At 34.9% G+C, this 17,153-nt stretch overlaps 1 protein-coding gene across 1 annotated transcript; it reads right to left on the bottom strand.

Moving 5' to 3' along the window:
* Positions 1–682: 682 nt before the first annotated feature.
* On the bottom strand, positions 683–17,071 carry lipia (lipase, member Ia). The gene is made up of 11 exons (XM_051877528.1): positions 16,969–17,071; positions 15,765–15,828; positions 12,663–13,033; positions 9,258–9,366; positions 7,182–7,283; positions 6,899–6,988; positions 4,964–5,131; positions 4,788–4,877; positions 3,641–3,749; positions 3,366–3,539; positions 683–1,010 (listed from the first exon to the last, which is right to left on the bottom strand). Exons 1-11 carry the CDS (start codon positions 16,990–16,992, stop codon positions 926–928), a joined length of 1,386 nt encoding a protein of 461 aa, XP_051733488.1. The 5' UTR covers positions 16,993–17,071; the 3' UTR covers positions 683–925.
* Between the last annotated feature and the right edge of the window lie 82 nt (positions 17,072–17,153).

Here is a 17,153-nt window from a genome sequence, read left to right as displayed (position 1 = left end):
AGCAGCAGAGCTTTTATTATGCCACAGTCGCCGCTTCCGCTTCTTCCGGTCAAGCATATGTGGGGTAAAGCAGTGCTGTTTTATCTTATTAGATACATTTGTGTGTTGAAAGTTGTTATAACGTTACTCTGAGTGTTCGCTCGGCGGCTACTATGAGACACTTGTTGCACACTGCAGTAAGCTAGATCGATATTAGAATATCATATTAATATAATCAAGAAAACGAGATTCAAACAATAAGACTAAATGTTTTGAGCTTTATAACAATGATTAGTTTCCTGTTTATAAATGTAACCAAACAGTTGTTCCCTTGTTTAATAAAACATGTAATATATTAAAGCATCTTTGGTGTTTCCATGGTTTCTACAAAATAAAACGAGGAAATCGAGGGTAACGCAGGTATAATGTCATTGATAGGCGACGCACGGACACGTCCGTGTCCTGGTTAAAATTGCTTATTTCTCTGGATTTAAACATTCTTGGAAACATCTGGGATAATGTAAGTACACAAGTCATCTAAATATATAACACTGTTCTAGTGGTTTTTGGATATTTTAATCCAAAAATCTTACATATTGTGGCTTTAACATTGCTGTTATATTTACATGTATGGGCATATCATGATTTCACGTAATACCATAAATATTGTGACTGATATAAAGAGGCAAAAACAAGAAAAATATATATTTACAAAAATATTTATTTACATTACATAAAAAACAAAGTATAACTGTACCTTCATGAAGAGAATAAAACAATTATTAAATTTAATTTCTGAAGGGACAAACCCTGAAAGACAACATGTTGACAAGAAAAACAACTTCAGATCATGTTAAGTTAAAGACCAACAACGACAGCTATGGCAGTAACTGATTAAAAAAGGCAGTGGTCTTGTGACAGGAATGTGCTCGTTTAGGAAAGTGCATCAAAAGTTTGAGTCTTCACAAGGAATTGGTCTGAACGTCACATCTTTATTTTTCTCCAGCAGAAGATCATAGCGACACAGAGGCCTGTTGAAAAGCATAGCAAATATTTAGTTGAATGAAACCATTTGTTTTGTGGCTGTCAATTGTACACTGGTTTTGTCTGTATTCTGTTTGATATGTGTATTGACACGCATGAATTTAATCTTCACGTCGGGAGAATCTAGAGAAGTTTGAATCTAGTCTGTGACATTTCCTAATCCCATGTTTGATGCCAATGATGAACATTTCGGAATGCAAGAACCATTTACACCACTATTCAAAAGTTTGGGGTCGGTAAGATTTTTAAATGTTTTTAAAAGAAGTCTCTTATGCTCACCAAGGCTCCATTTATTTGATGATAAATACAGTAAAAACACTAATATTGTGAAATATTACTGTCATTTAAAATAACTGTTTTCTATTTGAATATATTTTAAATGTAATTTATTCCTTTGATGCAAAGCTGAACTTTCAGCATCATTACTCCAGTCTTCAGCGTCACATGATCCTTCAGAAATCATTCTAATATGCTGATTTGCTGCTCAAGAAACATTTATTATTATTATCATCATCAATGTTGAAAACAGTTGTGCTGCTTAATATCTTTGTGGAAAAATGTTTTTCAGGATTCTTTAATAAATAGAAAGTTCAAAAGAACAGAAGAATTTATTTGAAATAGAAATATTTGTAACATTATAAATGAATTTACTGTCACTTTTTATCAATTTAATGCATCCTTGCTTAGTGGAAGTATTAATTTATTTTTCAAAAAGTGTTTTTTTTTTTTTTTTTTGCGAATAACTAAAATTTCAGTTTGTTCCTCACATAGAGCTATCATTGGGTCTTGAACTCTTGGAATATAAATCAGGTTCAGTCCCTATTCGTATTTAGAATTTTAGATTAACTCTTCCTTTAAATAAAAATAAATAAAATTATTTAAAAGATACGCTCTTTTTAGAACAAAGGTTCTAAAAGCAGTGCTGCGTCCCAGTTCGCATACTATCCGTCCTAAATAGTATTCGAAAATAGAATTAGTATGTCCCAAATCGTAGTATGTTGAAATGAGTATTCCAAACATACCCGGATGGTCTACTTTTTCCGGTTAGAATCCAAAGTGCAGATCCCTGCCTAAGCCACTGTAAGACAAGCCTGCAACCTTTAGCCAAAAAAGCATAACGGCTAATGCTAACACCCTGCCGCTGGCGATACGCAGAGAAGGAGACCAGAGGCCGTTTTTTGAATGGATGTCAATGGATGAGAGGCTTCACTATGCTGATTAAACAGCTTTTGTGGGGAAATAGCTAATCATTTAATTAATCGACAGCCTGTTTGCCAATCTTCAGCATGTTTTACACTAAACAATACTTTCGTTGGGAACTATATGTCGATTTTAGCTTGATAAAAATGTATTTTTCAAGAGAAGGCAGACTAGGGAATGTTGCGACTGATGTCACTGCCATTACACGATAGGCTGAGAGGTGCTGCACATGATTAAGTTAGCCGTTACGCTTTCTCCAATGGTAAGAGATACAGACCCTCTTATCTCCCTATTATATACAATCTCTGTCCCTGCACACTCTTAACGGCTAATATTGCCTATAACCCATTGCGCTGTGGACGAGGATTCGATTAGAACTACAAACATGACGGATGTGAGAGACCGACGGTTAAGCTAAAGGGGTTTGAGTGATTAATAATCAATCAGTATCTAACCTGATGAAAAAATATTTATTAAATGTTATCCACATTATATTTCATCTACAACAGGATTGTGAACTTTTATAACGATGCGTTTGATCATTAACTTTTAAATGCATCATTATGCAAACATGAAGAGAGTTCTCCGTATATAAGACCCATGACTGGCAGATCAACATGATACATTTCTTTCCGAAACGGTAGGAAGTTAAATTTAATTGAATGTGGAGGATTTTAACTGTGACAAGATGATTGATAGGGCAGTTTAAACAGTTACAGGTCGCATGTAACTAAGCGACAGAATGTCCGTTAAAGATGCAATTATGACGAAATAGTATGTCCCAAAGCTTGCATACTCTTCTGCTACACACTCAAAAGTATGTACTTTTTCTTCACAAAAACAGTATATACTTTTAGGGCATAGTATAAGTAGGCGAATTGGGATGCAGCACAAATCTTTGCAATAATACCACAGATTAGCATTTTTGGTTACCCAAAGAACCTTTCAATGAAAAGTAACCATTTTTCTTACTGTGAAGAACATTTTAATCATCTAAAGAGCCTTTTTTCCACTATAAAGCACCTTTTGTGCAATGGAAAGCTTCTATGGATGTTAAAGGTTCTTCATGGAACCACGAATGACAATAAAGAACCTTAATTTTTAAGAGTGTCCAAAATGCAAAGCGAATTTTACGAACACACCTGAGGTCGTTCTGTAGAGGAGTGAGGCGTATGTACAGCACCCGTAGTTTCTTGCGTGGCCGGAGTCCTTTTGCTGGACAGAACTTCAGTGTGATCTCTTTAACAGGCTGGATGTCTCTGTCAAACTGAGCAAGAATGCTGGTCTCCACATACTTCTCAAACTTTAAGGATTTACTGGAAAAAGGATGAGAAACATTAGCATAAGCCCAAATAGTGAATCTGGAGCTACTCTTTAATAAAGATACATGTCAGATATGAGACTTTCATGGACTTACTGGTTGAGTTCAACTTGTGTCTCTTCCTTTCCATTGTGTAATTTAATTGTTAAATATCCCCAGTGCAATTTCTGGTTCCATGTGATAATATCAACCTTGTAACCGAACTCTGATGGAGTGAAAAATTAAATAATTAGAGTCTGTTTTACAGAACTGAAATGCAAAATTCTTTTAAAAATACTTAAAAGGTTTTTCATAATTACCATTTATTAATGCTTTTTTAAAAATAAGTCTCTTATGCTCACCAAGGCTGCAATTATTTGACCAAAAACACAGTAAAACACTAATATTGTTATTATTACTAATTGATATTAATATTATTACAGTTTAAAAGAACTGATTACAGAAATCATTCTTTTATGCTGATTTGTTTTTTGTTTTTTTCATGATTCTTTGATGAATAGAAAGTTCAAAAGAACTGTATTTGAAAAAAAAAAAAATCTTTACATGTGACATTATAAATGTCTTTGTCACTTTTGCTCAGATTAATTCATCTTTGCTGAAAATTTTTGTTGTTATTATTGTTGTTTTTTAATCTTACTTAACCAAACTTTTGAATGGTAGTGTATCACAGTTTCCACAACAATATTAAGCAGCACAACTGTTTTCAACATTGATAATAATAATAAATGTTTATTGAGCACCAAATCAGCATATTAGAATGATTTCTGAAGGATCATGTGACACTGAAGACTGGAGTAATGATATTGAAAAATCAGCTTTGCATCACAGGAATAAATTACATTTTAAAATATATTCAAATAGAAAACAGTTATTTTAAATTGTAATATTATTTTAAAAATATTACTGTTTTACTCAATATTTGATCAAATAAATGCAGTCTTGGTGAACCTAAGAGACTTCTTAAAACATAAAAAAAAAAAAAAAAAAAAATCATAATTATTCCACATTTTTGACTGGTAGTGTATATCATACTGTATGACTACAAAAAATAATATTAACGTGGACCATATAAGAAAGACTATATGGAATATAATATACGGTTCTTATAAAAATGTCACAATACACAACCATTTAAAATTAACAAGTGAAAGTGGGGAAAAAAGTCTTAATGCTGATTAACATATCTGGTCACAATTGACCATAATAGTTGAATGTAATTGAAATGCACTAAAAAGATGCTCACTGCAGAATGGAGAAGCTTCATTAGTTTGGAAATATGTCCTTGTTTGTCCAAGCTTCACCAGTGAATCCCTCCAGTGTACAACATCGTAACCTAGGCAAAGTAATGAAATGATGCGTGTCTCAGAGCAGGCAATTAATCAAATTAAACTCAGAGTTTACTCAGTGTTTGGAGTTTACCAAAAACAGGACATCCTGCTGGCTTAAACTTCCCACAATCCATGCACTTTCCATCTAGGAAGTCTGTGTAGGATTCACAGGGGTAGGCAGTAATGGGACAGGAGCCGTTCACAGAACTCATGTAGAGAAACACCGACCTCTGATGGTCACACTTGAAATACTGTGATCCTGTGGAAGATTAGAGATCAATTTTGTAAGAAGAATGAGACATTTAGAGAGAAAACACACCAGGTTCCGAAACAAATGCTCCAAACGTATGAAAACACCCTAGTGCGTATAAAACACTATACTTCTGCAGCGTATAAATACATACATTGTTACGATACAGGGCTGTATAGAGCAACTTATCCAGTATATGTACAATAATTATATACTATGTGTGAAGATAATGTCATTTTGAATTTAGGGCAAGTTAACGCGACAACAACGCATTAACAGTTAAAAAAAAAAAAAAAAAAAAAAAAAATAGCAACGTAAAAGCAGGCTATATTTGACCCTACGAATCACCCGTAGTTTAAGCCAGGGTTGCCAGGTCCGCAGTTTTTACCTACACCAAACATTATTTGTAGCGCGCCTCTCATCCAATAATGGCAAAGAGCTGTGTGCTTGGTTACTTCTAGAATACTTCAAATTCCCCACAAGCAAGTAAAAATGGACATTAAATTCTTGAAAGACTGAAGATTGATGTTTATTTTACCCTTATTTTGACAAGCATTTTAAATAATATATATAAATTATATATATATATATATAACATAATATAATATAATATAATATAATATATGTAAGCAATAAGGTACAAGAGGCTGTGCTGTATCGTGTCACGGCTGAAGGGCGTTGTTAGGCACGACGCGAAGCCGAGTAACCCCTTCAGCAGTGACTTATTCATGATACAGCACTAGCCTCGAGTACCTTATTGCTTTTATAAAACGGTTACCACACAATACAAATATTAAAGCCAAAAAAATGTAACAATGCAACTTTCATGAAGTAAACTCTTACTAAAAGCCTTCCTTCCGCCGGAAAAATTTGTCCCTGACCGTGAACAGCAACAGAAGTTACATTATTACGCCATTAGATGGCGGCAAAGACTGTCTTTATGAGTGTGTCAGTCATTAATGAAGACTTTTACATTGAAAAGACTGAACTGTTTTGAAAACGGAACAAGACGCAACTGACAAATGCTTTGACTAGCACTGTCAGTCACGGGAAAACCCCTTAACTGTTAAAAGGACAAGATAATACATCGGACGTTTAAACAGATTTTTTATTATGAACATAGGACTGACCTGAAGAAAAATGCTAAATCTGAATGCAGGTAATAAACTCGCTCACTCAATCTCTTTCTCATAACACTCTTCTACATAATACAGTAAGCTTCAATGAACAATAATCAATGGAGAACATACAGTTTACCGTTGGGTAAAGCGGTCATAGCTGTGTTTTATCCTGAATAAAACACAGCTGTTGACCAATCAGAATCTAACCTTATATATATATATATATATATATATATATATATATATATATATATATATATATATTATATATATATAAATAAATAAATTTACAATAAAGTTTCTTTTGTTAACATTAGTTAACTTCATTAGTCAACATGGACTAAGAATGAACAATACTTCTACAGCATTTATTAATCTTAGTTAATGTTAATTTCAACATTTACTAATACATTATTAAATTCAAATGCTGTATTTGTTAACATTAGTTCAAGCACTGTGAACATGAACAAACAATGAACCGTTGTATTTCTATTAACTAATGTTAACAAAGATGAATAAATACTGTAACAAATATTTTGCTCAATGTAAGTTAACTAATGTTAACAAATGAGACCTTTATTGTAAAGTGTTACCAAATTTCTTTAATGAATATTTTCCATTTAGGTTACATTATTAAAATGATATAAAAGCTGACCTGAAAAGATGCTTTTGGGGCATCCTGGCTGGTCTGCTCCACCGTTTGCATAGTAGTCGATGTGACCCAGGAGATTGCGATAGCCCAATGCTACAAGACAAGACAATGGCAACAATGAATTAACTAGGCCTAGACTTTATTTTTGTATTATGCATGTGGTGTTTGCATTTGCAAATGTCACAGCCACAATACAAAACTTCTGTGAGTGGTTGCTAGGGTGTTGTTTCCTGAACCGAATCAAGAGCCCCACCCCAAGACTCAATGATGTATGAGAAAAACGCACCATCCATGTCTGTATGCAAAGCTTCCACAAACTTGGCATCAGTGGGGTCTAGACGTTCACTGGCAGGTTTACCATTAAACTCTGGCCCTGCTGGATCCAGCGCTGATTAAAACAGAAGACGCTAAATTTATTTTGCTGAACATATCATAATACTTGAAACTGATGATGGCTTAGAGCAGGGGTTCTCAACTCTGAGGCCCTTGAGGTCCACTTTCCTGCAGTTTTAGCTCCAACCCTGGTCAAACTCACCTGCCTATAACTTTCTAGTGCTGCATCCCTACTTATTCGCCTACTTATACTATGCCCTAAAAAGTATGTACTCTTTTTGTGAAGAAGTGTGTGCAGCAGAAGAGTAAACAAGACATACTATCACGTCATAAAATTGTGTCTTTAATGGATGCTCTGTCGCATAGTTACGTGTATCATGTCACCATAAACTGGCCTGTCAATCATCTTGACACAGTTAACATCCTCCACATTTCATTTACTTTAATTTCCTACTGTATTGGAGAGAAAAGAAGTAGCCAGTCAAGGGTTTTCATGTGGAGAAATTTTTGCATAATGATGCATTTAAAAGTTAATGGCCACACTGTAAAACCTGATAAGTTCAGAATACTCAAAACTTCTGGAAACTGATTACCTCAAAAGATTTAAGTAAACCAACTCATTTTTTTTAAGTTAACAATGGTTATGTTAGTAGAACTTAATTTTATTTTGTACTATACAAACTTGTTAATTACAATTTAATTAAAATATTGAATAAACAAACTCAATCTTTATGGTTAAGTGTTAGTTAACAACAGCCCACTAGCATGTGCCAATGTAACTATCAAAGTGCCTAACACAATATACTTGCATGAATTGTATGCAGTATATATAGCCTTGAAGTTTTGCAGCCCATTTTTGACCTTCGACCTAACTGTAGGCACTACTCTTCACCACAATGGTAACCCTACAAAACTTCAACATCACAGAAACACCTTTAAATACCTAAATAACAGCATTAAACAATAACATTAACACATCTCCCCCTATATTAATCTTGTGCAAAAAAACACAAAATAACACTTAATTTGAAAATTTATTCTTCACAGTCTGATGCAAAGCATGCTGGGAACTAGAAATCTGCTGCAACTCAGTCATTTTAAGCTCTGCTTACTAATATCAGATTTTGAGTTCACATAACTTTTTTCTATTAAGTCCAATGAATTTCAGTAGTATTTGAGTGAAATGAACTCGTCATTTTAATTAGTTTAAATTTCGGTTGTACAGTAGGAACTGATCTTTATAAAAGTTCACATTGTTGTTATATGAAAATAACATGGATAACATTAAATAAATATTTCTTATCAGGTTAAATGTTTGTTATTAGTCACTCAAACCCCTTTATCTAAACCTCTCTGCTTAACCGTTGATCGTGCACATCTGCTATGTTTGTAGTTTTTAACACTTTTTATTCATGTTTGTAGTTCTGTACCGAATCCTCCTCGAAAGCTCAATGGGTTGTGGCCAATATTAGCTGTTATAGTGTGCACAGATCCACACTTCGAAAATCTACTGGAAATAGTAGACCATCCAGGGGCTTTTGACATTCCCTTTTCAATATACTATGCTTTGGGACACACTTATTGTAATCTCACATACTATTTAGGATGGATAGTATGCACATTGGGAAACAGGGTAGTAACAAAGACTATAGATATAGAAAGACAATTGCGCATTGACTTGCCTAGCCTGAAAAATAAGCTTTTTTAACGCTATTTGAGCATAAGAAACAACATTTATGGGACAATTCATGTCAGATTTTGTTGCTGATTTGAAATATGTTATTTAATTGTAAGCAATTGTAAGATTTCAGGATTCCCCCATTCAAATAGATAGGCGTTGCAAATAAGGCGGCCGAGTGAACAGACTTTTCTTGAAAGGGACTTTGGTAGTAAGCCTGAAGACCTTGATGAGCTTGTTCAGGTGTGTTTGATTAGGGTTGGAACTAAACTCTGCAGGAAAGTGGACCTCGAGGGCCAGAGTTGAGAATTCCTGGCTTAAAGGTTTAGAAGGTGAATGGATGAATCTTACCTGTTATTCTGTCAATTGTACCATTAAAGTTGGCCCCAGTGAATCCTGAAATATGGGCTCCTAGACTGATACCAATCATGTGAATGGAGCTCAATTTGGCCCCATTGTTCTGTAATGTCAACAATGCACACATGAGTACTTCACACATGAATAAGGGAGAAAGTAACAGAAAGTAAAAACCACAGGAAGTAGGGAACATCTCACATAAGATGATTCAGCTAAATGGGAAATCCATAACTTTTGGTAAAATCACCATGGAAATAAAAATGGACAATTCTTATTTTTAAATGATTTATCTGTAATCATTATTAAAAAAAACAAACATGTGATCTTGTCATCTTTAATCAAAAAATTCATCCATCCAATCAATTCCAGTGGACAAAATTAAGTCCTGTCCTATATCTTTTCTCACTGGCGAAGCCATTTCACTCAGAGTATGTCACAACAGAGACGAAAAACACGATCACAACTTTCGTTTGTCTAACTAAAGTTGTCCAATCCACCTTATTTTTAATGTAAGAGAGGACGCTGCCATTATTACCTTGAATTTGCGAGGCTTCCAGTTTAATCCGCTTTCAAAGATAGACTGTTATGCTGCTTGATATTGCAAACTGGTATTTGTTATCATATTATTTTAATGTATTATTGTAATCAACACACTGGTTTGTAGCACAAATAGGTTTACTGCACATTTGTTATTCTTGTAATTGTCATTTTTGCATTCCCATTTGCTCCAATAGCGAAAAAAAAGAAAAGAATCCATGATAGCATTTCTATGAATATACAACAGAGGAAAAAAATATCGAGAGATTAATTATGGTGGTCAGAAGAGAGAAAAATTTGCTGTCACTCCCTCAGCCATGTATTAGAAACAATCACCAACGTCATCTAGTTTTCTGTAATTTAATGCCAAGGTAGTGTTATAAATGTAATTTTTTTTTTTAATGAAAAAGATTTAAAATGTTGCTAGATTTACAATGTTAAAAACTGTAGAAATGCATCATCACAGTCTGTGAAAAGGGCCCATAAGATGGGCAGCCAGACGAGTTTCAATCCCTCCCCTTCAGAAACCTGTCACTCACATGAAACACACAGCAATTAGCAAATGACAATGATCCAACTATCCAATCAATTCCTGATCAACAAAACCTATATTTTCTCTCAAGCAGTTTCCCTCAACTATACATCGCAATAGGAAAGAAAAGATGACCACAATTTCTGCTTCATTCCAACTTTAAAGACAAGGCCACAGATACTTGTAGGTAACTTTGACCTACCACAAACATGACTATTATGTCAACATAAGGACTGCATTAATATAAGATGGTCCCTTTCTGTTTATTCAAATCTCCACTTGAGCAAGTTAACGATTAACGCACAACTATAAAATGTCTGTATGCTTCACGTGAACATACAAACCTACTGCCAATGCGCAAGACTACACAATAATGACCACAGAACCTTAAAGGGCTCAGATGTTTGTTTATTTTTTTATTAATATTTTTCCAAGGTAGTTTTTTTTCCCACTCGTGTTGTTCATGACCACTTTCCACCCTCTCTCTGAACCTTAGAATTAAATGGCCTGTTTTTTCTTTGCCTATAAAGGCCTCATAAATTGCTTGAAGCTTTCTGTTCTGTGTTTATGTATTTCTTATAAAGATTTTGAAAGGCTAGTCCCTTTTTGTAATCAGCCAGTTAGCTGAATGTCACAGCCGTTTGCTACTTGCCAATCAGTTCAGTTGCACTCTCACTGAAAAATCTGTGTTCACTATTATTGTAAATTTCAAAGTTGGCATGAAATGAAAATTCGCCCTATCTATTTTGTAAATGCATGTTATAGATTTTATTGTGAACAACGTCTAGATTTCATCTTTAAAATTTATTTTGACCTTGTAATGTGTAATCAAATGTCATAACTCGATCTTTCGGTGAAAACAACAAACTTCTCTCTGGTGACAAATGCCAGACCTTTACATCATTAATGCACCTAAACTCCACCCCTCCACAATCGGCTGCAAGCTTGCATTTATTTGCATTAATGCAACACCCACATCTCAATATCCAATCAACAACTGATGGATTGAACCAAGCCCCACACTACATTTTTACCCCTGATAATCCACTACACTCAACATAAAGAAAATTTCTGTTGTTTCCATTTCATCATGACTTTAAAAGCGAACAGCTGTTAAATGTACATTTTGCTTTTACTTTTAGGAGTACACTACTATATAGAACTAACATACAAACTAAAATCTACAAAATCATTTAGATTTCATGGGATATCCATGAGGATTTAATTTGTATTATTATTAGTACTACTTAGTATCCATATTACAAATTAAAAACTTAGTATTGTGAGCCTCTGTAGTTCTAAAATTTTTGAAAAGAAGAAAAAACATCCATAATATCTATAAAGGCTGATTTATAATTCTGCATCGGACCTACGCCATAGCCTCTACAAATCAGTTTTCATTTATACTTCTGTATCATTGTCCGCATCAATGTGCAATTACACATCCAGACTGGTAGTAGGCAGTGTCCACGGGCATGTTGATGGTGTAACCCACAGTATCAAGGCAGAAGCCAAAGAAGAAGCAGCAGCAGTTTCGGCGGCAAATAGATAGTGACTTTTGTTGCAGCTTCAGTTGTTAAATATCGAGGTGTAGTTATGTCGCAAATGGAAATGCATATGAGGAAATGCGATGCTGTCGCAGATTTTTTTTTGACCTGAGGGAGGGGTTCTAGCAGACCAATCACAGTGCTTGCAGTCAACGTAGAATTGATGTATTGTTACATTTTTGGAGAGGTCCACATCAGGCTACGATGTAGCTACGGCGTAGGTTCGACGCAGAAGTATAAATCAGCCTTAAATGAGTCTAGGAATGTATATAATGTATGTCCATCAACTAAATATAACATAATTGTTGACATCCAGCACAACAACAATTTAGGCTCACCCACTTATTAATTTCCAGTAAGCTCACCCAGAATTTGGCTGGATCTGAAATCATAGTATATAACATAATACTATATTGTAGGCGAAAAACAGTATGCAAAGAGTAGTATGTCCAAATTCACAGTACTCATAAAATAGTAGGCAAAAGTACCCGGATGACCTACTACTTCCACTGAGATTATGAAGTGCGCATCCAGTGGTCACTTTACTATGAGGCCATGGGAGAGGAATTATGAATGGCAGTCAAACGACGCAAATGATGCTGGTAGGTCACATGACAATGACAACAACATACTACACACATTCATACTATATAGAACGTACTTTTTTTTAACAGTTGTGAAGTAATTACTTATTCAGAAAAAGTACCTACTCAGAGAGTATGCGCAGCCTACGATAAAAAAACATTATGCATCTCATATTGCACTAAGAATGTTTTCTTTTACCTTCATTTTCTGGATGAGCTCAGTAAGATTTGCAGCCACCTTGCGGGTGTTTTTCACGACTTTCCAGTAGTTCACACTGGTTGCACCACGATTCCAATCCACCACAATAACGTTCATGTCACGGCGGTTCAGAAGAAAATCCACAAACTTGTTCAGCCACACTGGGGGTGAGCCGGTGGGCCGGTACCCGTGGATAAGGAAGGTGGTAGGAGAGCTGAGGTTGAAGTGAGGATTGTTGAAGGGCTCTTGGTGGGAGAGCAGCTGACCGCAGGAGATGTTGGGCCGTGTGTAAAGCAGCAATCTAACATCCAAAGATGTCCCAGCAATGGAGTCTTTAAGGCTAAGGTCTGTCATCTCCTCACATTCCTGAGCTTTAGGGAGAAAGTAAACAATGTTTCAAGGCCGGCTTCTTAGGCAAAGCAAGTCAAAACTTGTTAAAACAAAACTTTAGGCTTATTCAATTTCATACAAGATACAACTTAGATAGCGATCAATGCATTTCATTAAAAATAATGATATGATTATTCAAAATATTTCATAGGAGACATTTTGTACAAATGTTTGTTTGTTTTTTTAAAATACTACAGCGAAGCTTTGGTAGTGGAAATCATCACTATTTTACTAAATCAATTATTTTGCAGACACTGTCATTCATTTAAAAATGATAAAATTTCAAAATACAAAAAATATTTATATTTCTGATCACCATCTTTCTGATAACATTTGAAAATCTTTCTTATGATACTATTCAGCCAAGTCAAGTTATTTGATTAAATGCAGTGTTATTGTGTCAACATGGGCATCAGGGTTGCCAGATTTTCACAACAAAACCCACCCAAATGCTACTCAAAACTAGCCCAGTCACATTTCAGGTGTGGTCTCCCGGTAAAAATTGCGTTCCGGGTGGTAAAATCCATGTTTTTTGCGGGGTTCCCCTAGTAAAATTAGCATTCCAGGGACTTATTTGGGGTCGCTTCAACCCCCGGACGTGAAAAACAACCCACGGCAACAGTGTTAAAGTAGCCCGATTCTTGATTCTTAAAGTAGCCCGGGCGTTGGGTTGCCTATTGCTCCACATTTTATATGCTCCACAGCATAGTTCGCCTATGAAAAAACATTTTAGACACATGTTGCCAGTTTGTCTATTTTAGCTCTACTAATAAAAAAATTCGGAGTCAAAGCTGAATCCACTGTCGCACATCTCCAAGCAACATACCATAGTGGAGTTTCCTTTCTGAATGAGTCAGTGTGTTTGAATGCATCGGATAAGCGAGCGATTCAATGACTCACTCATAAAAACAATCACTTGTCTCTACTTACTGGTATACTGCCGTAACTTCCAGAAGGAGTAACTGAAAAATCCCTACTAGTAATGCACAGACTGACAGTCTGTCTAGAACGCATAAACACAGACGAGAATCAGATATAATTCTTATATAATCGGTTCTTAAAAATAAAACTCAGCTTTGTAAGGGTTTTTTTTTTTTTGGACTGCACAAGAATTTCTATGGAAGCTTATTTCCACCACAGATTTTTTTTTTTTTTTTAAAGGTAATTGCAACTTTTTATCTCATAATTATGACTTTTTTTCCCCCTCGCAATTGTGTTTCTCTCTCACAATTCTGATTTTTGGTTTATATCTCAATTCTGAGAAAAAGGTCAGAATTGCGGGATATAAACTTCGCAATTGTAAGTTATAAAATTACAATTTTATAATTGCTAACAATTCTGACTTTTTTCGCAATAGTGAGTTTCTAACAGAATTGTGAGATACAAACAAAAAAAAGTCAGAATTGTGAGATATAAACTCGCAATTGCAAGCAAAAATGTTGTGAGATAAAAGTGCAATTACCTTTTTATTTTATTTTTTTACGTGGCGGAAACAAGCTTCCATAAATTTCAGCATGTCTTTAGAATAATTTTGTAATAGCTTCATAAGTAAAGTCTGTGGTATTTACTGCACTACCAGTCATGGGGAAACTGTTCTCACATCAGACTGACGGCAGAAGGTCTGGACTCCATCGCAGCTTTCATTGGCCAAGGACCACCCAAGAGGCCTTCTGACCGACATGTAAAGCAACCAATCACAGTTTGTTTTGTTCCACATCATGTTTAGGGGCGTGAAAATGTAAAGTCAATCGATGTGTCAACGATAACAGACCGGCGTGCATCTAATAAATGATTCATTTAACAACGTCGTACAAGTTTACTGCAACAATGGCACTGCAAACTTCACATACTCTTGAAAAACCAGTGATTAGTTGATGCTGATAAGCGCTCATTGTCACAGTTGTAAACACAATGGCTTTTTTCTTCCATGAGGGGGTTTGGCTTCACATCGGCTTTGTTTCAAGGCGGACCGTGAAAGAATGTGACACACACGTCTCCCAGAAATCCTATAGAATTCAACCAATCTGATGACGACTTCGAAACTGGTGAAGTGTTTCCAATTTTGTCTGCCATATGCATCAGACGTTCAACCAATGGTTCGTGGCTAAGGCTGAGACTAACTGAGAACCTAAAGTTGTCAAGTTTTTCAGTTTTTTAGGCAGAAAACCATCATCCATCATTCCCTTTTTTTTGAAGGGAACTGACTTTTTTTTACTTTGGAACTATAACTTCATTTTAAAACGGAAGCAATGTTATTGGCGTATGTGTCCAAAAACTTCTGAGGGCCACTGGATATCAAAGTACTATTGGAATCTGATACCATCAATGTACTGTAAAAGAGAGACACCCGAAAGGAATACAATGTAGTCTACAAATGGCCTAACATATTTTCTTTTTACATTTAAAAGCAGATGAAAATGAGTGGTAAAGGTGTGCACATATGTTTTGGAGTTTACAGGAAAAGTGGGAATAATGCTACAGTACATCTGTGAGGCCCACACATGGAATTATTTTAACATTTCAAGAGAACTTATAAAGTAACACCCACCATAAATGAGACAGCACCCACTGTGAGTAATATAGAAACTGTATTTATTTCTCACAGCTGACTGTCTCATGGTGTTTTAAGCCACAATGGTTAACCACGGTGAAGTGCGAGCATTTGGAAGAATGTCATGTGGTTATAAAACCAAACATTTGTTGCAACATTACCTCTGCAATTGTCAAACAACATCAGCGTCACATATAAGAGCCCCAAGAAGAATGTCCTGTAGAACTGCAAAGAGAAAAAAGCATGACAAAAACCTCAGATAATGTGTTGTTGTCTAAGCGCGGATTTCACAGTTCTCATCTTAGCAGCTTTTTTTCTCACTTTACAGTGCGAACGGGTTTATAGTGCAGAGCTGCAAACTTCTTTTGCTTTCTTATTCATTACAAGCCATATAAAACTATTTGCCACGCATCATGTATTTTGCTCATGATGAAACCATAAGTTTCCAGTGACCCCAACACACACTCACATTCAGTTTCAACGAAACTCATTACTGTGCAGTAGGGTGTGTATCATTTTTTCTTTTTATTATTTTAGTATCATTGAAATACTATTATAGTTTTTGTTAATATTTTGAATTAGATTTTAGTTTTCTTTTTTGATTTTAAAGTTTTAGTAATTTTGTTTTTGTGCATTTTTATTAGTTGTTTTATTTTTTTTTAAATATGTCTAAATAGTTTATATATATATATATATATATAAATATATATATATATAATATTTTTATTATTATATATATATATATATATATATATATATATATATATATACACACACACATACATATATACACACATACAAACATATACACATATATATATATATATATATATATATATTTTAACATTTTAAAATGCAGGAAGGTTTGTGTGAAGAACAGGTTTAGGTGGTTAAGGGATACAAAATATACAAAATATGATTAGCTCAGCATTAAAACCATAGAAGTCAATGGAAAACCCCACCATTAAACAATCAGCTCAAACAAGCAGTCTCTGTGTTTTATAAAGTCATTGTGAGTTTTGTGCACATCTCAGGGACTAAAGTTGAAAAGAAGACAAACTGGTTTTAACCTGTTGTCATAGGGAGAGTATAAGAATGTGCTTCCCAAACAAGTATAAGTATTTCCAAACAAGCAAAACAAATCACATTAATATTTCTGTGTTCTCTGTTAACTGTGTTCTCAGTTAAAACGACTGTACATTAAATAATGTGCTCTGAGTCTGACAAACCACTAATGTAAACCATCACACAAACGTAGCCATGTACTCAGGTGATCACCAGTGGACATAAACAGTATATTCAAACAAAGAGCAGTTATTATCTGCAAACAAGGAATATTTTACATGAAATGAGGAGACATCTTACCATGTTGGAGGAGTAACCATACATTTATGTCTGACAACGTCAGGGTTGCTGATAGCTCATTTGAAGACACCAGGAAATAGTAAGGTGACACACTTACTGACTGAGCAACTCCTCCTTGACATTTACTGCTCCACCCACCATCCTACAAACTTCCACCTACAGGTGGCACATTCCTGAAATCTGAT

Source organism: Ctenopharyngodon idella, chromosome 21 (genome assembly GCF_019924925.1).
Source record: "Ctenopharyngodon idella isolate HZGC_01 chromosome 21, HZGC01, whole genome shotgun sequence".
In the NCBI taxonomy this organism is placed as follows: Eukaryota; Metazoa; Chordata; class Actinopteri; order Cypriniformes; family Xenocyprididae; genus Ctenopharyngodon; species Ctenopharyngodon idella.
This window is presented reverse-complemented; position numbering and strand designations above follow the sequence as displayed.